This window comes from Engraulis encrasicolus, chromosome 15, assembly GCF_034702125.1.
Source record: "Engraulis encrasicolus isolate BLACKSEA-1 chromosome 15, IST_EnEncr_1.0, whole genome shotgun sequence".
Lineage (NCBI taxonomy): Eukaryota > Metazoa > Chordata > Actinopteri > Clupeiformes > Engraulidae > Engraulis > Engraulis encrasicolus.
The window spans coordinates 22,845,995-22,870,752 of NC_085871.1; the positions used below are offsets into that span (position 1 = coordinate 22,845,995).

Sequence of the window (24,758 nt, forward strand, 5' to 3'; positions counted from 1 at the left end):
CTAACCTTAACTCTAAATCACTTGTTTGCTCACCGTCGTTTCCAGTTTGCCTTCACTCACGCTTGATTGTTGACATCCGTCCGTATCATTCTTCCCCCCAGAACCAAACTACCCCAAATGTCAATTCCCCCTTTCGTCACCCAACCACGAGAAACAAGGCTATTCGTAACGGCACCACGAGGCTTACAGTTGATTTTTTCTGTTTTTCTCGTAAGGAATTCACGAATAGCCCGAGATAGGGTTGGTATATGTATTTGACTGTCCTGTACTGCATGTGTGTGTTCATGTCAGGGTGGAGTCTATCTCCCTGGGCCAGGGTCAAGGCCCCATAGCTGAGAAGATGATCCTGGAGGCCATGAAGAACGGCAACTGGATCTTCCTGCAGAACTGTCACCTGGCCGTCTCCTGGATGCTCGCCATGGAGGAACTCATCAAGACCTTCTCAGAGATCGGTGAGAGATAGAGAGAGAGAGAGCGAGACTAGGGAGAGAAGGAGGGAAAGATGGAAAGAGAGAGGGAGGGAACTGCCTTCTGGCTGTCTGTTGGATACTTGTCATGGAGGAACTCATCCATGATTCTGAAGCGTATTAAAAGTATCATGTTCTAGCGATATAAGATGCGTCTACATGGTTCGCATTTTTCTGACTCGCCAGATGATCAACATTTTAGCGGAATAGAACGCACAGTTAGAACGTAGGAGACAATATCTTGTGCGAGACTATCTTGTGCAAAAAAAAATCAAAAGGAAAAATCTTACTGCACAGCTTTTAACTGGGATTCATTTCAATCATGTCCAATTGCGATCCTCATTCCAGGCACGGTCATCCATGACAACTTCAGGCTCTTCCTGAGCTCCATGCCCACCAAAGTCTTCCCTGTCACTGTCCTGCAGAACTCTGTTAAGGTGGGCACCTTTCTTTTTCTTATTTATTTATTTTCTTATAAGGGCTTTAGTCCCTTTATTTGATAGAACAGCTTGAGATGGTGACAAGAAGTGAGTGGGAGGCCCTGCCGTGGCCAACCGGAAGGGCACTCGCCTGCCATGCGGCTGACCCGGGTTCGATTCCGGGCCCGAGTCCTTTGCTGACCCCTCCCCGTCTCTCTCCAATTCGCTTCCTGTCCATCTCTCACACAGTCCTGTCGACATAAAGTCGTAAAAAGACCCCAAAAAAATATTTTTTAAAAACCCAAAAAGAAGTGAGTGGGAAAGAGAGATGGGGGAGGATTGTTGAACGGCATCGGATCAGAATCGAACCCAGTTCCCTGGCATAACACTGCAGTTCCTTAGCTGTTTGAACCACGTTCCAGGTCGGTGGGCACCTTTGTTACGCCGGCCCCCACTCTCACCTTCGCATGTTACCTTCCTCCACACTCTTCTAGTGCAACAAAGTTGGCTTATTTCCATATAAAATGTTATAAGGCATGTACGTTTTTTATCATCTTTGTGCGGGAATGTAATGCAATGACCACAGGTGACCAACGAGCCTCCCAAGGGGCTGCGTGCCAACATCCGCCGGGCCTTCACGGAGGTGACGCCCAGCTTCTTCGAGGAGCACATCCTGGGCCGCAAGTGGAGGAAGATCATCTTCGGGGTCTGCTTCTTCCACGCCATCATACAGGTACTGTATATGAGGCGTGAACAAGAATCACATGCATTGCATCCACACTGTAACATTATATGCATTGCATACATACTGAAACTTCTAAACGTCTATAAAATCCAGACTCTACAACACTGTGGAGAGTGAAATAAAAAAGAATCAAAAGTCAGGAAAAATTATGCAGATAGCCAGTGTAATTTCATCTCTACAGCTCTTACACAACAGACTGGAAATAACTCTGAAAATGTTACAATGGGCATATTTGTGATGAAGTGCTGCTTTTGCTAGGCAGCGCACATGCGCACTTTGCCAGTTTGATGCATAGTGGTTAGAAAATTCTAACCAGAATGCATCATACTGGCAAAGTGTGCATGCGCGCTGCCTAGGAAAAGCAGCTCTGCTTCATCACGACCGTGCCCAATGACTGAAGAGTAAAACAAAAACTTGCGTTGTGATTGGTGTACCTGTTGTGGCAATCCTACAAGGGCACTGCTGTTTCTCAATGCTCTTGGGTGTCTCTATCTCCCGGTAAAAAGGAATAAAGTCCGCAAACCAGACAAGCCGTGTTTGCGGACTTTATTCCTTTCTACCGGGAGATAGAGACACCCAAGAGCATTGAGAAACAGCAGTGCCCTTGTAGGATTGCCACAACAGGTCCACCAATCACAACGCAAGTACTTCCTTTTTACCTGGATTATTGCTTTGATTGTCCTGCACCTGGCCCATCAGGTGGGATGTGCACATATCTACTCCTCTGAACGTGTCTTTATCTCCCCCTGCAGGAGAGGAAGAAGTTTGGTCCTCTGGGCTGGAACATCAGGTACGAGTTTAACGACAGCGACCGCGAGTGTGCCCTGCTCAACCTCAACCTCTACTGCCAGTCTGGTCACATCCCATGGGACGCCCTCGTCTATATCACAGGTACACTAGCACGGCGTGTGTGTGTGTGTGTGTGCGTGCGTGACGTGTGTGTGGCGTACGTACACCAGCCCATAGCAATATGGATCAATATGGCTGGGCCTATGAAACATCCAACAAAAAGTCATGTTACTATACCTTCAACATGTGCACACGTGTTGATGTATGTGTATAGCATGAATCCATATTGTGCTTTTATCAGTGTGTACGTACACTGTATACAGTATCTGTGTAAATCTACGTGTATGTGTCATTATTTGTGTGTGTGGTCTGTCCCAGGTGAGATCACGTATGGTGGCCGGGTGACAGATGAGTGGGACCAGCGGTGTCTCCGCACCATCCTCAAAGGCTTCTTCTCCCCACCCACACTGGCCATGGGGTACAAGTACTCCGAATCAGGTACGCTACACACACACACACACACACACACACACACACACACACACACACACACACACACACACACACACACACACACACACACACACACACACACACACACACACACACACACACACACACACACACAGGAAAGAGGAGAGTGAGCTCATCTAAACTCATGGCTGGCTGACTGGTCTTAAATGGACTACTGTATACTGTACTAACTTCTTGGCGTTCCTGGCTGCTTTCATGTAGGGATCTACTATGCGCTGAACTCGGACAGCCTGGCGGAATACAAGCAGTACATAGAGAACCTGCCGCTGATCGACGACCCAGAGATCTTCGGCATGCACGAGAACGCCAACCTGGCCTTCCAGGTCTGTACTGTTCCGCCACACTGTGGGGATCAGCAGGGCTGGAATGGGGGAGAAATAGGGCCCGGGCACTTTTGGCTTAAAGGGGCCGCTCATAATTAGTGGTGCAGAACTAAAAAAAATATATATTTTTTTATTTCTGAAAATAGGGGCCCACGAGGGTGCAGGGCCCAACAGAAAATGCCCGGTATGCCAGATGGCCAGTCCAGCCCTGGGGATCAGTCATGGGAATCATGAGTTGAATTTACATTGGAGTCAGTTGCGGAAATCCTGCCTCACAATAACTTGGGACAATATTCAGTGCCTCATTTTAAATCATATTACAGATTACCTTGCCCGTTAAAATGGCCAGGCTCTCAGAAAGGGAAAGAGAAAAAAAAATGCTACGTCACTGGGTACGGACAAGTTTGGTGCCGTGAGCAATGCATGGTGAAATTGACGGGAATTCTCCTTTAATTAATGTCACATATTGTACATACAAAAGCATGTACCAAATGATTTGTGTAAATTATTATATGTAATAAATGGTGTAAATAAAAGAGACATCGGTTTAGCACTGTTCACTCACTTTGCAGTTCAAAGTGCTCAAACGGTTTGGTAAGACAGATGAGAGTACTTTATTGATGGGAAATTAAGGCATGTATTCAATTAAATGTAGGCACTGTCTTTTTTTAATCACTTTTATTTCTCACCGAAGTAACACTTGGAGCCAGCTCTGTACTCATCATCAGCCCTCTCCTCTCTCCTCTTTCTCTCTCTCCCTCCCACTCTCCCTCCTTCCCTCCTACCACACTTCCCTCCATCCTTGTCTCGATACCATCTCTTCTTTCATCCTTCATCCCTCCTATTCCCCCTTCTCTTTCCATTTCTCATTCTCCCTCTCTCCCTCTCTTTCTCTCTCTCCCTCTCTCCTTCTCTCTCTCTCTATCTTTCTCCCCCCTTCCTTCCTCCTTCTCTCTCTCTCTCGCTCTCTCTCTCTTTCTCTCTCTCTCTCTCTCTCTCTCTCTCTCTCTCTCTCTCTGTTCTCCCTATAGAGGCAGGAGACCATGACTCTGATCAACACTATTCTGGAGGTGCAGCCGCGCTCCTCCGCCGGAGGGGGGGGCAAGAGCACCGACGAGATCGTAAACGAGCTGGCCGAGTCCATCCTGGCCAAGATACCCGGTGAGCACAGGGACAGGCTTTGGGAGTGTGTCTGTGTGTGTGTGTGTGTGTGTGTGTGTGTGTGTGTGTGTGTGTGTGTGTGTGTGTGTGTGTGTGTGTGTGTGTGTGTGTGTGTGTGTGTGTGTGTGTGCGCGTGTGAGAAAGAAACAGAGAGACAGAGAGACACAGAAAGAGAGAGAGAGATAGAAAGAGAAAGAGAGAGAGTGTGTGTGTGTGTGTGTGTGTGTGTGTGTGTGTGTGTGTGTGTGTGTGTGTGTGTGTGTGTGTGTGTGTGTGTTTGAATCTTGATACCGATAGAATAGAGCCAAAAGTTCAGCTACATATCTTGGCTCAGTAGTAAGACGAGATAATTCTCACTTCATAAGTGCGCTATCTGAAATTAGAATTCAGTAGCCTATGTATGCATACATCTTCGTTCTCGCTGGAGAACGGGCTTCTCGTGATCGTCCGCGCGGCGAAGCGATCATGAAAGTGCTTTACGGGGTCGCTGGACCACTGCACTCGAGAAATCATGAAAGTGCTTTACGGGGTCGCTGGACCACTGCACTCGAGGAACATGAGTTAAAAGCAAATAGCGAAAATAGCGTGTTGGGCAAGGTCGCTGGCCATGGTGCTGAAATTACTGCCGAGCCCAAATCCTGGTTATGATTAAAGCCGATGCATGGGCTCGGGAGTATGGGGCTCCCACTGAGAGCTCGGACAATACCCGCGCCCGCGAATATGTGCGAGCTCTGAGCGGACACCCCCATGCCGGTTATTGGGAGAGCGAATGGAACCAAGGAGGCGCGAGGGCGGAATCCTGGATAAAACGCTCGAAAAGATGAAGATAGGGGGCGATAGGGGCGGATGGAGGGTACGAGTGAGAAAGCGAGTTTCTGACTCGGCGCAGGTGAGTGGGGAATAAATACGGTGTTAGTAATTGAAGGGAAAGAGATTCAGGTGGGAAGGTAGGCGTGCCTGTACTAGCGCGCAAAAAATGGAGGAATGACACACGAGCAGGGAATACGGAGCAGGTGATAATTTAGATCTGTCAAATTTCATTACGCATCTCCCGAACTTTCATTTTATAAACAAAACGTGCATTTGGCAGTGAAGCAGCCGAAATATTTGCGGACACTTGCCAATCTTGAGTTTTCTCATGAATTTCCATGGACGATTTGTCCAGTGCTGCGTGTTCTCTTCCTTCATAGTATAAGAAAGCCCAATACTGTAGCAGGACCACATGGACCTGACTGACTGGACTTTTGTCAGATTAACAACAAATCCAACGTGACACATTTCAGGGCAGTCACAGTCTATAAACACTTCATCAGTCTCTTGATGAAGTACCTCAGTGGGAATCAGGTGACCCCATCTCCTGATATACACTAGGTGTGAGCTTGCTGCAGGTATTGGGAGATGTAAAATGAAATGGAATATTAATGGAATATGAAATGGGTCATACAGTTCTAAGATTATGATGCATCTTGACAGTGGCATAAAAGGTAGGGGACTCGTTTGCTATGTGGCCGACCTAGGTTCAATTTTCATGACATGTAACTGAAAGTGTAAATGATGGTGTGAAGAAAAATAAATAATTCATTCATTCATTCATTCATTCATTCATTCATTCATTCAAATCATTCATCCACCGCCTGTGGGAATACTAATGATGTGTTAGCACTGTATTAATAACAGTGTCAGGAAAGAGGTTCTTTAATTGGCGAAAGTATGAAGGTCAACAGAAAATGAATAAATGTTCTGCCATCCTTTTCCCCTCCTCTGCAATATAATCTATCTCTTCTCTTCTCTTCTCTTCTCTTCTCTTCTCTTCTCTTCTCTTCTCTTCTCTCCTATCCCTCCCTTCTCTTCTCTTCTATCCCTCCCTTCTCCTCTCCTCTCCTCTCTTCTCTTCTCTTCTATCCCTCTCTTCTCTTCTCTCCCTCCTCTCCTCTTCTCTTCTCTTTTCTTCTCTTCTCTCCTATCCCTCCCTTCTCTTCTATCCCTCTCTTCTCTTCTCTCCCTCCTCTCCTCTTCTCTTCTCTTTTCTTCTCTTCTCTCCTATCCCTCCCTTCTCTTCTCTTCTCTTCTCTTCTCTTCTCCTATCTTCTCTTCTCCTCTCTTCTCTTCTCTTCTCTTCTCTTCTCCTCTCTTCTCTTCTCTTCTCTTCTCTTCTCTTCTCTTCTCTTCTCTTCTCTTCTCTTTTCTCCCTCCCTTTTCTTCTGTACTGTTCTGTTTTGTTCTCTTCTCTCCTCTCCTCTTCTCTTCTCTTCTCTTCTCTCCTCTCCTCTTCTCTTCTCTTCTCTTCTCTTCTCTTCCCCTCCTCAGTGCGTTTGGATATGGATGATGCTGCTGAGAGTCTGTTTGAGCGTGATGAGAACGGCCGCCTCAACTCCCTCACCACAGTGCTGGGCCAGGAGGTGGACCGCTTCAACAACCTGCTACGCGTACTCCGGGTAAACACACACACACACACACACACACACACACACACACACACACACACACACACACACACACACACACACACACACACACACACTAAAGGCACGAATAGACCAAGCGCGACATGAGCGAGTCCAGCAACAGAAGTAATTGACCAGCCTGATCTCCGAAAATTCCGTGCTCCTAGACACGGATGTTAAGGACACAAAATCCGTGTCCAGGAGCACGGATTTTGCCAAAATTCCGTGCTCCTGGACACGGAATTGTTTTCCGTGATGGGCACAAGGAACTGCTTTCTATATTTCCACCGCACTGTGTTAATTCTATCATTAGAAAATACATACCAAATGCTAATCCTAAGCAAAATAATGCTATAGCAATTGAAGTTGTACCCTGACCAAAACATTCCCTAACCTTAACCTGTCATTAAATACATATTTTTGAGAAATACCTTTTCCAGTTGGTTGATAGGCTATTAAATTCATATAATGAATGAAAGAATACTAGCTGTGCCCAGACCAAAACAATCCCTAACCCTAACCTGTCAGTAAGAAATGTTTTTTTGGAGAAAAAATATTTGACTGAGGTCAAAGACTGTGGAAACATAGAGCTGTGGGAGTATAGAGAGAGCACTTCTGTGTGTCCATCACAGAAAACAATTCTGTGTCCAGGAGCACGGAAAACAATTCTGTGTCCAGGAGCACGGAATTTTGGCAAAATCCGTGCTCCTGGACACGGATTTCGTGTCCTTAACATCCGTGTCCAGGAGCACAGAATTTTTGGAGATCATGTTGAATTGACTTTGTATTGAGTCGCGGGCGACACAAGAGACAAAAAGAGGCGATTTGCGCAACTCGAGTGACAATTTGCAGTTGAACTCCAGACAATATTATGTAAATTAGCTATGATATGCGGTTCGGCAACAGCTGCCATAGTCAATGGGAATGTTGGAATGCTTGCATTCAGCTTTTGACGGACCTACGCTGTTGCTTCTATCGCTCGTATCACTCTTGCCGCAATCTTGAGCTTGTCACGGCTGTGTATTCGCCCGGTAAGCATACTCTTCAACAACCTGCTGCACATGCTCCATATCAGTGATCCATAGGTAATATTTATCCCATGAGAATCGTGCTTAAGCCAATAATTTGAATTTCTCTTAGTGCATATAGTATATCCACTGACTGATCAACACACATGTACCTGTTCTTGGTTTTTGTGTTTCTCAGTAACAACACGGTCTATCTACCTCATTAGGTACAATGGAGTAGCTAGTGTAACAGCTACTATGTAATATCATGTACTAGTGTTGTAGTGTGCTTTTACTTTTGACACCTCTGTATAATGCAACAAAATGTAATGTAAAAATGTCGCCATTTCCTGGCCTTGCCGTGGCCAACTGGTAGGGTACTCGTCTGCCATGCGTCCGACCCGGGTTCGATTCCTGGCCTGGGTCCTTTGCCGACCCCTCCCTGTCTCTCTCCCTATTCACTTCCTGTCCACCTCTCAAACTGTCCTATCATCAATCAATTTTTTTATCTTTTTTTTTTTTTGGATGTTTCCCAGACGTCGTTGGGCACCCTGAAGAAGGCCATAGCGGGTCTGGTGGTGATGTCAGAGGAGATGGAACGCATCTACAACAGCTTCCTGAGCAACCAGGTGCCCGGCCACTGGGCCAACGCCGCATACCCCTCCCTCAAGCCCCTCGCCAGCTGGGTCAAGGACCTCACCCTGCGCACACAATTTGTAGAGGTCAGTTGGCATGCCACTAACATGGGCTACTGTAATGCACACACACACAAAAACACTCACACACAATTATTCAGTGCTTTTCATGTATGCGTGACCAAGTTGTATATACAAGGTGTCGAATTGGTCATTGCAGTTTTTTTAGGAAAGATACTGTTGTTGATATTTTAAATAAGGTTCCACCTTTACAGTTTTTCTCGATTGGTTTGGCTAATTTCTTGAAACCGAGATGACATTTCTATACATTTTGGGTAATTTGGCTAAACATTCTTACACTTCTGCACAACAAATCAGATAACTAGCAAAATGTTGCATACCTCCCAAAACAGCTCATTCTTGAATCAGCACTAGACCTTCTCCCACATAAATAGTCAGTACCATCAAAATGGCATAGATCCTTCTCAATTGCTTTGGCTAATTTGCATTCATTTAGTCCTTCTGTCATATTGAATTTTTGTGTGGCCTGGGCTTTTTTCCAAAACAGTGGCCCTCACAAAGTACGTATTTCTGCCAATTGTCATGCAACTGCCAATTCTTTTATACCAAAGTCAACAATTCTCCTGAAATAGGCCATTCATGTGCTCTATTAAAGGTGAAGGTTCACATTGTGGCACTTCACCCCCATATTGTAACTCACTGCTGTTTCTGAATTTGAATGTCACTGTGCTAGCTGGACCCATAAGATTCAATGACAGTTGCTAGCTTGTAACTTGAAGTAGCACATGCGACTAAGAGTGGTTGGTCAGGCAGCCCATTAGTCCGACAGCCCATAAGTCAGACAATAAGCCATAGAGGAGCATAAGGCTCAGGCTACTGATGGTTAGGGTTAGGAATTGTTTTGGTTTGGGCATAGTTTTAACTTTTCAGGTAACTTAAAAGTGAATAATTACAAAATGATGGCGCTAATAATTGTATACTGACAGAACATGTCTTTAATGACGGTTAGGGTTAGGAATTGTTTTGGTTTGGGCAAGGTACATGTGTGTGGTCGGACTACTGGGCTGTCGGACCAATGGGATGTAACCGATTTAACAGACTGATTGTGTTCTCCATGTGTTTCTCCTGGCAGAACTGGATCACGTCTGGCCAGCCCAGATCCTTCTGGATCTCTGGACTCTTCTTCCCACAGGGATTTCTCACAGGCATGTCATCTTTAATCTGTTACTTTTCCCTTTGATAACATTTGAGGTTTGGTAACTAGCTCCTCTTTGTGTATCTGTCTATTGTGTATTGTTTCTTATTGCTTATTTATTGTTAGCTCTTATTTATTATATGTTTGTCTATGTGTCTGGAATGTGCTGTGTGGATGGCCAGGTGGCATTCAATTTCTCCTGTGGGGATTAATAAAGTCTCTCATCATCATCATCATCATCATATAATATTGCCAATCTGACACTAAACATAGGCAGCTAAAACTGTGTTTACGTGTTAACAAAATGCCCAATTGGTAAATTCCTTATACCTAAATTCAAAGGCAACTTTCTTCTTTGCTCCAAGCCTAATTTGCATGTTAATTAATTAGAACAAAGGTTTGGTTCTACTGCCCTAAATGAGTCTCTACCTCAAGCTCCTCTACTTTAAGTCTTCCTCCTTTACCTTTTGTCTTCTCAGGAGCCCTTCAGAACCATGCACGTAAGTACAACCTGCCCATCGATGAGCTGAACTTCTGCTTCAACATGGTGCCTGTGTACCGGGACCAGGCGGTGGCAGCTGAGAAGCTGAAGGAGGAGGAGGATGATGTGGACATCGACGAAGAGGTGAGGCCACTGCCACTGCCACTGAGCTACATGCACAGAGTATTCTGGTTTCAAACAGAACATTTGAAGAAGGTAAGTCTGCACACTGCGAATAAGCTAAAAAAAAAAACTTGATTTAAAAAGCAACGTTTCGATCATCCTGGATCTTCATCAGGCATACGGGTAACAGGAAGAAGCTGTGACCGATATCACATGATTCATTCACCCGCCGCGACAGGGCAGGGCAACCGAGGGTGTCAATCAAATAGACAGACAGGCGTCTTGAAGCTTATTCGCAGTGTGCAGACCTACCTTCTTCAACACTTTTGTCTGGCAGAACATTGTCGGTAAAAAGGAGGGAGTTCGAGGCACTCTTCTTGAGGCTCTGCATCACTATGCTTGGGTGTCTGCCCTGATTATGTTTTTCACTTTAAAAATAGCCATGTTTATAAAATACTTTTTAGATTTTTTTGGATAAGAAGAGTGCATTGGACTCCCTCCTTTTTGATGTCACTTTGTTGTTCCCCACACCAAAGAGCATCTTCAAGATTTTCTACAATTCCTGAGCACTTCATATTACTTTCTTCACTTCAGAACATTGTCAGTATTCGGTTTAAAAGAAGTCGCGGAAAATTCCATTTACATGTGCAGAAGAACACTGTGGTACTAGTTTCTAATCTTTGGAAAAGTAGGATTAGAAGCCTGTGTGCTAATAGGAAGTATACTGCATAGGTTTGGTTTGGTTGGGTTGCCCCCTCGTGGGCTAGGTTGTACCCATTCAACAGCAAAACTAAGTCCACCAGTGTGCGGTGATCCTTCTTCTTTACTATGGTATACTGCATAGGGTTTTACCGCTCTGATGAGTAGTCCATCCCTGTCCAGGGAAACCCCTGCACAGCATGGGGTGGTGTCGTGTGTTACTCCACTTCACTCCATCACATGCCTATCTACAGTGCAGGTGATTAACAGAGCATGCTTTATTTAGTCAGCCTGCATGACATACAACATATCAAGACAGGGTAGAGGCAGAATGAATGAATGAATAAATATCATTAAAATATCATAAAAATCTCTAATGTACAGAAAATAACCTTTGAATTGCACTTTTGCAAGATATTCTGTCATCAATGTCTTGCAATGTCATCACAAGGCCACAAGCACAAGGGAGAATGGGAGTTTGGATGATGGAAAGAACCCTGTGTTCATGGCCTGATAAAAAAAATGTTTTGCTTTAAATCTAATCATATCCTCATTCTATGGTTGTCGAAGTTTTAAAAAATTACCTGGTGTTGCTTTAACTTCAGAAGATTCTAACCATGTTTGTCATATGGTTTCCATAGTTACCGGTCATCGAGGACGGCGTGCTGGTGCACGGCATGTACATGGATGCGAGTCGCTGGGACGATGAGGACATGGTGATCGAGGACGCGCTGCACCGCCAGATGAACCCCATGCTGCCCGTGGTGCATTTCGAGCCGCAGCAGAACTATGTGCCCGACCCCCTGCTCTACCACGCGCCCCTCTACAAGACCTCCGTACGCGCAGGCACACTGTCCACCACAGGTAAGGGTTATGCTTATTGTCTTTACTGCCGTGCAATACTAGAACGCAGTAACTCAAAATGGTCGAAAAAAAATTTATATCGGAAATCGGTTCTAAACTACCTCATTTGTCTTGTGTCCAAAAATGGTGGTCCAACACCGTCCCGTTTTGGAGAAAACTCATTTTGAAAGTGCAAAAATTACCCAAAAAAGGTTAAACAAAAACGCAGTAATTCGGCGAGTTACTGCTGCACGTTCCAATGGGACTGGTTTTGGAGTAGACAGTAATACAAGCTAAGAACGCAGTAACTCCTGCAGTAACTCCATTTTGTGGCAGTAATACCAGCCAAGAACGCAGTAAGTCTGTTTTTTGTGGCAAAAAGACACATAAATGTTGTTTTTTTGGGGGGTTTTTTGTGTGCATTAAATTTCTATCCTAAACAAGCATTACCAGGAAGTGTCACCACCAATTTACCGACAACACCGTTGTCGCGCCATATGGAAAACTTTGAAGCCTTTTTTCTCAGTTTGCCGTTTTCAGAGTTACTGCGTTCTAAGATTGTAGGGCAGTATAGTGGGTTCATTCTAGGGTTGCCACCTCTGTCTGAAAAAAAAACCCTCAATCGACCCGTTTGCTTGTACGCAATGGCATCCTTCATTCATTGTAGAGGAAAGTATTTTTTTTTCCTGGACAGGTCATTAAAATCCTGGACAATCAGGAAAAACCTGGACCTTAACTAGTTGCAACACTAGTTCATCCATAAAAGAACTCAGTTGTGAAGTTGCTTTTGCTCCCTGTCTACTTGAATAAGAGCTGGAAGTGCTTTGTAAATTGTTAAGTGCAGCATAATGTTAAAATATGCAAATATATTAATACAAAATATCTTGACATAACAATGGACAAAATGATGACTATAAATTGCACGTCCATACCCACTATTTATCGTAAACTTCATTGACTATAAGCCACAGACCTTTAGGTCTGTGCTTTGAGCATTAAAAATACCTACCCGCTTACTGACCTTAATGTGTATGTGCTGTTGTGCTCACCTCTGCCCCCTTCAGGCCACTCCACCAACTTCGTGATCACAGTGCTGCTCCCCTCCAAGAGGCCAAGTGACTACTGGATCGCTAAGGGCTCCGCGTTGCTATGCCAACTCAACGAGTGATGCAGAGTCGGTCCTGCCTCGTCTCGGCTGTCTTTGCACTTTCCTCTCCGCCCCTCTCCCCTACTGCTCCCTTGGAGACCTTATTTTATGTTTTTGTACTCCCCTCTTACTGTAAATGCCCTCTACAACTCTATTGATTAAAATGGCACAGATAATCATGAGCAGCTTGGGTGGCCTGGTGTTTGAGTGTGTGAGTGAGGGTGGGTCAGTGGATCCCTTGTCAAAAGGTAAGCAGTCTGTTTTTCGAGAGACACCATTCAAACTCTAAAACGACCGGCCCGGTTGCGTGGCCGTATCTCTTGTCTTTTTTTCCCATTATTGGCGATTTTGGTCCCCATAGGAAACAATGATAGAATGTTCCGGCAATGAAGTCACCCAGCTCTATAGATTAAAAGAGTGAGAAAAAGTCTTCAACCATAAACTGAACATTATCACCTATAAACGTGGTTGGAACTTTGTTAGAGAGGTCTAGACTCTGACTCTGAATTTTTGCCCACTTTTTGCAGTTTCTGCGAGAATGCAGTGTAGTTTACATTTTGGAGTGCCTTGAATAGCATTTCTTCATAGTCTCTTCATCCTCCAATAATATCCTTTGTTAAGAATCCCAATTTCAGATGCAAACCCTCATACACATATTCAGTCTCGTTGTTCCCCTCTCTCATTCTCACACACACGTGCGTGGGTGCGCGCATGCACACAGACACATGCGCATGCACACAGACACATGCGCATGCACACAGACACATGTGCACAACACACTCCTATGCACTCACACACACCTGCAGACATACACATAGTCCAGAGAGCCAAGATGGTATAAAACTGTCATTACAGTGATTTATTATAATGAACCATGAAAATAGCCAACCAGTGCTGTGTCTGTGAGTCTCTCTTCACACACATAAACACACGCACGCACGCACACACACACTCACTCACACATTACACGCACGCACACACACATACAGAAATAAAAAATAAAAGAAAGGACAAAATAGAATAGTCCAGAGAGGAAAAGGAAGGAGAGAAGAGAAAAAAATGAAAATAAAAATAGTGCTACAGGTCACAGAAACATTCAGCGTTTTTGTTTTATCATTTTTTGTCGATCGATCGAGCGAGCACTCCTTTTATGTACAGCCTTGTTTTATAGTCCAAAATGGGCATGTGGGGTGGGGGGAGAGCGAATTGTACAAGCAGAAGAAATAAAAATAGAAAATAAAAACAAAAAGGAAGAGAAGGAAGGAAGCGAATATGTACATCCTGTTTGTGTTGTGAAGACAGCTGGGTAAAGAGTAAAAGCACCTATACAATTAAATTACACTTTCTACAAATAACCATTGATATTCAAAAATAAACCGCTGATGACCCGGAGGGGGAGAGAGAGGTGAGGGGAGGTGAAGTCTCCACCACACTTCTCCGCAACCCTCACACACACACACACACGCCTATTCCACCACACACGTTTAACTTGTGTAGAGGTGCCTATGCCAAGCAGACCGCTCCACTGCACTTCCTATTCATTACCAAAGATCAACCCTCTAGCTTTCAGAAACACACACACACACGTGACCGAAACACTAACAAACTAATACAGTATGCAAGTCTTCCTTCACCTCACACACACACTGAAGCACGTGCTCACAAATTCTCCCTCTCTCTCACAGACTCTCTCTCACATGCACACACACACGCGCCCTCTCTCTCTCTCTCTCTCTCTCACACACACACACACTCACAAACACACACACACACACACACACGCAAGTGCAGACTACAGGGGGTTGCAGTGAAGCGGCCTACCACATCACTCACTTGTGTTCTTCCTTTGAATCGCTACAGCGGTGAGCAGATAGTTTCTTCTTTTTTTTAGTTTTCCTTGTTACATGGAATAAAAAAAATAATAGTTCTGTATTTTTTTTCTTGGTTTCTTTTCTTACAAAAAGCGGTGTGTGTTTATTTATTTATTTTTTCCTTTAACTCTTGTTTTGCTATAATGAGCCACTAGATAAAACAAAACGGTGCAGACATAAAAGACAGGAAGAGAAGGGGTGGGAGGGAGGAAGAGAAGGGGTGGGAGGAAGGAAGAGAAGAGAAGATGGCAGGAGGGAGGGAGAGAAGGCAGAGGAGAGAGGGAAGAGGAGAGAGGATGGAGGGAAGGAAGAGGAGAGAGGATGGAGGGAGTGAGGGAGGGAAGAGGAGAGAGGATGGGGTGGGAGGGAGGAAGGGGAGAGAGGATGGGGGGTGGGGTTAGTTTGGAATGTCCATCAATACAGAAAAGTGCAGGCTAGGGGGTGGGGGGTGGTGGTTGGTGTTTGGAGAAGGTGAGAGTGGGGTCGACTCTAGACAAACAATTGGGTGGGGTGGGGGATAAGGGAAACACAGAGCTAGGGACTCTCCACCAAAAGTGAAGGTTACTACAAAAATAAAAACAAAGTCAAAGACAAGAATAGCGCCCTGAAAAGGACGCTGGGAAAGGACGGAGGGAGGGAGGGAGGGAGGGAGGGGAGGGGAGGGGAGGACAGGGTCAGGGTTGGGTGGGTAGTTGGGTGGGTGGGACATTACAGGGTGGAATTGGGGGGTGGGGTGTTAAATCGTCCATCTTCATATTACACCTCATTTTTAAGTCTCTTGTTTAAGGAGATTTGCTTGAACAGTTTTTTAAGTATACTGTCTGTGTATACTGTTCTGTATGTATATGTTTGTGTGTCTGTGTGTATGTGTATGACAAAGTCTTTTTTATTCTATTTCCTCTTTTGATTTGATGATGGGGGCGTTTTCTTGTCGCCCCCTCGGTCCCCCTCATTTTCATCCTCATCCTCATCCTCCTCCTCCTCCTCTTCCTCCTCCTTCTCCCCTCCCGTCCTTTACTCCGTTGATGTTTTTCCATCGGCTATGGTGGTCAGGTACATAAGATAATAATAAAAAAAGTATTTACAACGGGGAGGGGAAGGGGAAGGTGCAGGGGTGGCTATGGTACACAGGTGTGGCAGCAGGCCCCCCTCTTCCTCCTCCCTCCCTCTCTCTCTCTCTCTCCTCCATCCATCCATCTCTCTCTCTTTTCCCCCTCTATCTCTTCCTCTTTCCATTCCTCCTTTTGTGTGTGTTTTTCTCTCATTGCGAGTCTATAGGCTGGTTCATGAAGGGCATTGGTGCGAGGTTCGAGCTACGGGGCAAAAGGGGAGGGCTGGGCTGGGTGGGTTTGTGTGTGTTAAGTTCAGGTCACCAGGGCATTGTGGGTAGAGGTGGGGTTGGGGTAGGGGGTGTCTTTTCTGGTCTTGCCTGGTGGTGGCGCCAGCTAGTCAGTCATTAAGTCAGTCAGTGCCACCCTGTGCCCATGTAGCCGGCGTTGTGGAAGGAGGGTGGTGGTGCCCCAGGGGGAGGAGGAACCGTGCCCGCCCTGCTCTGAGGTGCCTGGGGCAGGGGCAGGGGCTGAGTCTGTGTGGGAGGGGGGTTCTGCTGCTGTGGCTGCTGCTGCTGCTGCTGTGGAGGTGGGGGAGGAGGAGGGGGCAGCCCGCTCACTTGGGAGCAGTACGAGGAGACGGGAGGAGGTCCCACCACCCCCACTTGCGGAGGGGGGTGCAAGAGGGGCGCCTGATAGGCTCCCAGTGTCTGGGAGGGGAGGGGAGGGGGCGCCGAAACGACCGACGAGGGGGCAGGGGGAGGCGGCGGAGGAGGGGGAGGGGGAGGGCCTTGCTGCTGCTGCTGCTGTTTGAGAGCGGCGGCCAGCTGTGATTGGCTGGCCTGCTGCGGAGGTGGAGGTGGAGGTGGTGGGTGCGCGGAGCTGAGCAGCACCTGGTGTTGGTGTTGGTGCTGAGGCGCCATGTTGACGTTGACATGCAGCAGCGTGGGACCCGGCGGGGGCTGCTGCTGTGTGTGTGTGGGGGGTGGGGGTGGCGGCGGAGGCGGGGGCGGCGCCCCTGTGGTGCAGGTCTGGTAGTGCATGGGAGGGGGATGGGGATGGGGCTGGGGGTGCAGCAGAGCCTGGCTGCCCGGCGGAGGGGCGAAGGGAGGCGGCGGGGGCGGCGCTACTCCCACTCCCACTCCCGGTTGGAAGGGCTGGAACGGCGAGGCCACGGTGACTGACGTCGGGGCGCTCTGGGCGGGGAAGTAGGCCGCCGAGGCCGGTGGTGCAGGCGGAGGGGGCGGCGGTGGGGGTGGCGCGCTCTGCGGGCTGCCGTAAGGGACGAAGGGGGCCGTCTGCGGGGGGCCCGATGGCGGTGGGGCCACCGTGACGGCCTGGGCCTGGGGCTGCTGGCTGGTCGGCTGGAAGGAGCGCTGGCCTCGGAATGGCGAGGCTGGCAGAGGCGCTGAGGGCTTAGGGGAGTGCAGGAGCGACGAGGGGGGTGGGGGGCCCGTGTAGTGGCCCTGGGGGGTCGACGAGGGCGGGTGCAGTCGGGTTGGGGTGAGCGGGGCTGTGGGTTTGGGGGTGACGGGGGTTTTGGGGGCCGCCTGGGGTGGTTGCTGTTGTTGTTGTTGTTGTTGAGAAGACGTGGTGGGCCGCGTCGGGGTTTCACACTCCTCCTCCTTGGGGAGCCGAGAGCTGGGGCCGGGAGAACATGGCTGCAAAACACAACAAACAACATTGTTCAATAATGCTTTAAAGTCTACTGTTCAGATATCGATGATTCCATTTGTGCTACAATACAGACAAAACTCTGAAGACATCAAAGTGATTATTTATTTATTTATTGGTCTTTTTTTTTTTTTTACTTTATTAATGATAGGACAGTGAAGGTGGTGACAGGAAGCGAGTGGGGAAAGGCGGGGAAAGGAGCCAAGCCGGAATCATACCCAGGTCAGGCGCACGGTAGATGAGTGCCCTACCGTTTGGCCACGGCAGGGCCCCAAGTGGATATATCTGTGTGTGTGTGTGTGTGTGTGTGTGTGTGTGTGTGTGTGTGTGTGTGTGTGTGTGTGTGTGTGTGTTTTCGTGGTGTGGAATTGTGTGCTGAATAGTGTTTTTATAAGCGCGAGTGTACATACATATTTCAAGTGTGTGTGTGTGTGTCTCACCGTGTGTGTAGGCGGACTCTTGCAGCTCTTGGGGGAAGGACAGTCCCTCACAGGCACACCCTCCCCACTTTCTGCATCATCTGGGAAATAACACACACACACACTCTTTTCATCTGCTGATAGACAAGTGTGTATCGGTGTGTGTGCAAGTAAGTGCAAGTGTGTCTGTGTGTGTGTGTGTGTGTGTGTGTGTGTGTGTAAACTCTACAGATAGAGTGTTGGGTTACCTGCATCCTTGTCCTTGCGATGGTCACTTAGCAACAGGGCTCGGTGGTAGATGCGCTCTCTGGCCTGCTCCACTGATGTAGACGACGTCCTGAGAAGGGGGTGAGAGAGAGGGGAGAGGAAGAGAGGGAGAGAGAGAGAGGAGAAGAGAAGAGGGGAAGAGACCGACAGGGAGAGAAAAAAGAGGGGGTGAGAGAGTGAAAAAAGGCATTTCAATATCCATCTAAAATCAGTACCAAACACGTTCATCTGCATTAGATGTGGATGTATTGGCAATTACATGGAAACTCCTTTAGTGTAGAAAAACCTGAATTTGAACCCTGAAGCAGTACATGGCTCATCAATAGCCAGACTGGACTTTGTTAGAGACGTATAACTGTCCCATTTAATCACCACCCAACGGTGAGTGTGTTTTACTCACCCCTAACCCTTGTCCATGTTTGTGTGTGTGTGTTTTTAATCTAACCACTGTCCCTCCCTCTCCACCCTCTCTTTTGCAGAGTGTGTGTATGTCTGTAACAGGGCCCTAACTTAACTTTTTTCACTACCAGCCACTACCTAGAGGATGTTAATCTTACTAGTCAAACACACAATCACTAATGGGTCAAAGTGGCTAGTAAGTTGGTCTTTTCTACCAGCCAAATTGAAATTTCACCAGCATTGGCCGGTTGGCTGGTGTTAATTTAGAGCCCTGGTCTGTAATACATGTTTGTCTGTACAGCCGTATGTATGTAGGCACTTCCCATTGTCCCTCTCCACCCTCTCTTCTACCGAGTGAGTGTGTGTGTGTGTGTGTGTGTGTGTGTGTGTAATACATGTTTGTCCGTACAGACAGACGTTTTCAGGCACTTACCAATTTCCCTCCCCGGCCTCTCTGTCCCCCTGGGGGGCTCCGTCTGCCTCCTCTCCTGGCTGTTGGGGTGTGGCAGCTGCCTGGGGAGCCGCCTGCTGCTGAGGCTGTGGTTGAGGTTGAGGCAGAGGCAGAGGCAGAGGCGTAGGCTGCTGAAGCACTTGTGGCTGCTGCTGCTGCTGTTGCTGCTGCGGCGGTGCCTCCGGGACAACCGTCTCCATGGTGACTCCATGGAACAAGTCTGCAGGCGGCACCGTGGCAACAGGGGAGCTGCACTCTGCCTTGGAGCCGCCACTGCGCCGCGCCTCACGCTGCCTCTTCCTGTACTCCAGCAAAGACACCTGGGAAACGAAATGCAGCACATCTCATAGTCAGCATAGTCGCATTACATTTAACAGACACTTTTAACCCTTTGAGGAGTACCATCACAAATATGCGATTAGAATTTTGACATTTTGAGTTCTCATTATGATGTCACAAGGACTTTACAGCTCCCACAGAACCCTTTGTTAAAATCCTGCAGAGTGTTCAAGTGAAATTCTAGAAGAACTGGGGAAAAATCTTTACTCCTCAAATGGTTTAGCCACATTTTAGTAATATAATGTACACATTTTCAACATCACTTTATGACAGCGATCCAAAGCGACTTAGAACGTAGTTACCCACAGACAACAAAAATGTTTTCTCAAGGCTTATGACGGTGACATTCTCTGATGGCTAAATGGAAGGCTGACTTATTGAGATGACAAGAGTAAAAGAAAAAAAAAAGGAAAAAAAATATGTGTCCTTATCCAAGTAACCAGTGGACCTGTGTACTTGTCTTACGATCAGCTGACTCTGCACTGGTTGGATCAAATTTTGGTGGGTTCTTGTGAGGTTTTTGTGTTTTTCAGTAACAACAGTCTATCGCCTTCATAAGGTACGATGGAGTAAATGGTGTAACAGCTATGTAAAATCACGTGCTAGTGTTGTACTTACACCATGAATTTACTTTTACTTTTGACAATTCTGATTTAGTTTTTTGCTCCAGAAGGCAACGGCAAGGAAAACTTTAGAAAAGTTGGCCTTGGTAAACGAGTGACCATTCGTGGAGTGACTCCACGTGGAGTGAATGCTTCACGATGCACAAGGATTCTGTTCTCTTTTTGAAGGACAGCACCTAGCCTATGGCAACACGTGGGTTGAGGACGAGCTCACCTTTTTCTTGGGTGGGGGGTTCTGGGCGCTCCCCCCTCCCTCTCCACTGCCATCTACGCTTAGCGAGCGGCTGAAGCCCATCGCCGCACCCTCTTCGCCACACGGGTAGAAGGGCGCGCCCTCTGTGAAAGCAGCCGCAGGTGCGCCAACAACACCAGAAGCAGCTCCAGCTGCCACTGCTGCCCCTGTTGCCGCTACCGCCACCACCACCGGCACCACAGCTCCCGAAGCGTCCAGCCTGAAGCCACCCATCTCCAGGGTGTGGGAGGGCGTCAGGTCCCTCAGGTTGGAGTTGACTGGGGAGAAGGAGAGGTTCCCTCCCCCGCCCCCACCGGCTGCACTGCGCTCGGGGCTCTTCATCCAGGGCGGGTAGGTGGGGGTGGAGGTCTCAGAGGACTGCTGCACGGGCTCTCCATCAGGCCCCGTCTCGCGTTCTACTCCGTCGTCTCCTCCGGCCGCCGCTATAGAGTCCTGGGTGTCGTGGGACGGGCTCTGCGCCCCGAGGGGCCTCTGGTCCAAGGCGGAGGAGGAGGACGAGGAGGAGGACGAGGAGGTGGTGGGAGCCGTGGAGGACTCCGAGGAAGAAGGGGGGAGGAGGGTGGGACGCACACTTGGAGACGACAGCAACGACGGGGCTCGCTCCACCTGGTGATATGGACGGACACGGCTTATTAGTCACACAAACGACACACATTGCGAGCTACTGCGTCTTTCTTCCCTGTTTCCTTTCATTTACATTTGTTAACTTTGTGAAGCACATTGAGTTGCACCTGTGTATGAAATGCGCTATATAAATAAACCTGCCTTGCCTGCCTGTTATGCTAGTCTGCTACTTCTAGTAAGGGCATAATGTTAGTGTTCCCAACTTTTACCACGACACTATGTACTTAAGACGTCAGTGCACTCACCTCTTGGGTACTAGATCTCCTGCTGCCTTCTGGAGAACTGTCTTGAGACATCTCACCCTGAAAACACCAAAACATGCACAAATGAGGTTTAAGAGAACAGCAATCCAACACTTGAAATCTCTTATTTGAAGCTTCTGATAGGCCGAGAGAGTGTGGTACTTTCTCCATGCCAAGGCAAGGCATCTTGGCCTACATGGTATTTATAGGCAGAGATGGGCCTGGAATCATTAGTTATAATCCACCGCCACATATTGCAAATGACCAGGTTTTACCTCTCCAATTCAACTAGGTAATTGCCTGATTCAGCCAGGGCATAGTCGTGTTCAGGGGTGGGGAACCTATGTCTCGAGGGCGGTTTGCGGCCAGGGTGTCTACAGGTTTGACCAAGTCAAAATTAAGACATTTTAATACTTTTCAATACCATTTTCCAAATAAAATTAAGACCAACTCGCGGCGTTTACAGGTTTTAGCAAGTCAAAATTAAGACATTTTAAGACTTTTCAATACCATTTTCAAAATGAAATTAGGACCGACTCGCAAGATCATACACAGGTTCAAATGAAGCACAAAAAACAATTGGTTATTTACATTCATGTAGCCGTTTGAAAACACAAAACTATACACAATGAAACTTTACACTAAATAAAATTCAATAATGCGTTCTAAATTACACTACATGGCTACAACTCCCGAGTTCCGTCGCGAAGTTCATCACATGGCTGACATAATTATTCCTCCCTAAATTAAGCTCCACAAATGTAAGACATTTGGGATGAAAATTTAAGACAAAATAAGACTTTTCAAGGCCTTATTTGGCGAAAATGAAATTTAAGACTTTTTAAGACTTTTTAAGGACCCGCGGCCACCCTGTGCGGCCCTTGAGGCCTTTTTATCTGCCCCCGATGTAATTTAATGTTATGCAGCTTCGCATGAAATGTGACATATCTTGTAATGGAAACTTAGAAAACACATTTGCAATAAAATTAAGTTATATTCAGGGGACTTAGAGAAGGTGGGGACTGTTTTAAAGGTGGCTGCCTTCAATATAGGCCTAAAGTGCAGGGGAAATCCTGGTTTGTGTTCATAGTCCGACCCTCAGAGGACTTTTATGGCCTTTGGATGAATTTGAAGTGGCCCCTCGAATAAAAAAGGTTCCCCACCCCTGGAGTTGAATTCTTGTTGAATTGGCCATGTAAAAGCAGGTCATTTAAAAAGTGAGAGGAGTTGGTGCCTCTGCTCTGCTCTGCTCTGCTCTCACCTCTGGCTGCAGGTTGTAGGGCGTGAGCGGCCCCTGTGGCGTGTGGGAGCCCTGCAGCGCGGCGAGCGCCGTGTGGGCCGGAGTGGCGGGCGTGGTGGGCAGGGGGTCGCCCAGCAACGAGTCGTCGTGGTGACGCGTGCGAGGAGGCGTGGCCAGCAGCAGCTGTTGCTGCTGTAGCGGCGTTCCGGGAGCCTCGGATAGGTCGGCTCGGGTGGGCGTGGCGCACGGAGAGCCATAAGGGGTGGAGCTCTCAGACATGCAGGCATCCAGCGGACACAGCCGGCGCTTCTTCAGAGGAGTGGGCAACTCTGCAGAGGGAAACGATGACCAGGAGAGGAGAGAGAGAGAGAAAGAAAGACAGGAAGAAAGAAAGAAGGACAAAAAGAAAAAAGGAAAGAAAAAAAGAGAGACAGAATGAAAGAGACCATAAGAGAAATTATGGCAAGGAGAGGAGGATGGGGAAAGACAAACAGAAAGAGAGAAAGAAAGAAGGGAAGAAAGAAAGACAGACAGAAAGAAGGAAAGAAAGAAAAGAGAGACTGAATGAAAGAGATCATAAGAGAGTCAGAGAAAATGGAAAGGAAAGAGAATGACACACAAAGTGAAAAAATTACAGCATGCACACAAACCAAACATGCGTCACTTCTTATCGTAGTGGCAGAGAAGACCATAGTAGTCCTAAAGAAAATCAGCAAATGGGAATATGTAGAGGGGTGTGAGGTGCGGTGCGGTGCGGTGTCTTGCCTGGTATGGGGCATCCTCCGTTGTAGGGGAGCGGGCTGTCCGAGTCCCCGTTGAGAGGGGGGCTGAGGGGGCCCTCGCTGGTCATCAGGAGGCTTGAGTGGCCACCTGGACTGGTGGAGCCCTCCTCTTCCAGAGCCTGCTTCAGCCATCGCTACATGCACACAGGAGAGGAGAGAAGAGGAGAGGAGTTAGCCATCGCAAACAGGCATGGATATGGATATGCACATAAACCCATTGATGCTGGATGTTGCGGCTCATGAGATTTGGGACAACTTTATTTAAAAAATCTGGTTTGTTTGAGATGAATGAACACATTCTAATGAAAGATGAGGGTCTTAGCGTTTAACTGCAACTTAGTGCATATGAAGAGCTTTTTTCCAAAATAAGATATATCCATTTTATAGAATGTTGGGAAATTGACATTTTTGTATTGGACATTCCATTGAATTGCATTGCAAAATTAATTTTATAGGTCTAAAAAGTATGTTCTCAAAACATTTGAATGTCAAGAATTCACACATACAGTTGAGGACGATATTATTAGCCCCCCTCCTGAAATTAGACATATCTCTTGATTTCTCAGTAAGAATGACCAATATTATTGTTTCTGTTATTCTGGAAACACATACACTGATGGAGATAATGTTCAATGAGTTGAATTTGGATTTTTCTATTGTTACGATGAGTTTAAACAAAAAAGGGCAAAAATGACAAGGACAAAATTATTAGCCCCCTGATCATTAATAGTCAATATGGCGGCATTTATGAACCAAAACTGACAACAGGCTCTGATAAGTTGCTACCTAGGTTGGCACATGCCCCACTAGGGATTTTGGCCCATTTCTTCACTGCAAAGTGTTCTAGCTGGTCCAAATCGCATGGATGCTGAGCATAGACATTAACCACAGACTCTCAGTGGGATTGAGGACTGGACTATGAGCGGGTGATTCCAATATCATGGTTTTAGTGTCCTTGAAGAACCTCTGAACTAATCTAAATGTATGCTTTGGGTTACAATGTTGTTGGAAGACCCAGCAATCCAGATTCAGACCCAGACTCCCTGTGTCTGAGGCTGAATAACAGACTAAACTTGATGCCCCACCACTGTGTGTAACTGTAGAAACTTCTTGGCCTCATTAGACCAAAGAAGCATTGGACACCTGCCTAGATGATTGTTATTGACCTGGCCTCACCTGGAGTTTTTTCCCCCACCAAGAAAGACAGTTGTTAGGGCTTGTCATCATATTGGGCTTTGGGGCCATCATCACAGAAGAACCCCTTTACTAAAGGCAGTGCATATCAGAGTGTTATTGAGCTTTGCCTGTGAACATTTGAAAGTCAAAAATGAGTTTTGAACATTACTGCTTTCATCTGATGATATTCAATTGCACCTGCTTTGATGCATGAATTCTGCTTCTGTCAGGTGAAGAAAGGGATAGGCCTTGAATCGTTATAAGATGGTTTCCACAATTAAACATGGTGGTGGAAGCATCATTCTGTGGCAGCCTC

The 24,758-nt window shown here is 47.0% G+C and overlaps 2 protein-coding genes across 2 annotated transcripts in view; one reads left to right on the top strand and one right to left on the bottom strand.

The window, feature by feature from the left end:
• Positions 1-13,215, top strand: part of dnah6 (dynein, axonemal, heavy chain 6) — a 105,110-nt gene extending 91,895 nt beyond the window's left edge. The window contains exons 68-80 of the mRNA XM_063217233.1: positions 292-452; positions 816-904; positions 1,473-1,619; positions 2,384-2,522; positions 2,799-2,918; positions 3,156-3,277; positions 4,309-4,438; positions 6,746-6,873; positions 8,426-8,611; positions 9,678-9,750; positions 10,220-10,365; positions 11,685-11,907; positions 12,951-13,215. Coding sequence (XP_063073303.1) covers positions 292-452; positions 816-904; positions 1,473-1,619; positions 2,384-2,522; positions 2,799-2,918; positions 3,156-3,277; positions 4,309-4,438; positions 6,746-6,873; positions 8,426-8,611; positions 9,678-9,750; positions 10,220-10,365; positions 11,685-11,907; positions 12,951-13,054 — 1,768 coding nt within the window. The 3' untranslated portion in view covers positions 13,055-13,215. The remainder of the gene's footprint in view (positions 1-291; positions 453-815; positions 905-1,472; positions 1,620-2,383; positions 2,523-2,798; positions 2,919-3,155; positions 3,278-4,308; positions 4,439-6,745; positions 6,874-8,425; positions 8,612-9,677; positions 9,751-10,219; positions 10,366-11,684; positions 11,908-12,950) is intronic.
• Positions 13,216-14,606: 1,391 nt separating this feature from the next.
• The window catches only part of kmt2e (lysine (K)-specific methyltransferase 2E), a 72,842-nt gene continuing 62,690 nt past the window's right edge, over positions 14,607-24,758 (bottom strand). The window contains exons 17-24 of the mRNA XM_063217234.1: positions 23,250-23,400; positions 22,506-22,813; positions 21,248-21,304; positions 20,340-20,984; positions 19,146-19,483; positions 18,295-18,383; positions 18,068-18,147; positions 14,607-17,614 (exon numbers count right to left, since the gene is read on the bottom strand). Of these exons, the coding sequence (XP_063073304.1) occupies positions 16,370-17,614; positions 18,068-18,147; positions 18,295-18,383; positions 19,146-19,483; positions 20,340-20,984; positions 21,248-21,304; positions 22,506-22,813; positions 23,250-23,400 (2,913 nt within the window). The 3' untranslated portion in view covers positions 14,607-16,369. The remainder of the gene's footprint in view (positions 17,615-18,067; positions 18,148-18,294; positions 18,384-19,145; positions 19,484-20,339; positions 20,985-21,247; positions 21,305-22,505; positions 22,814-23,249; positions 23,401-24,758) is intronic.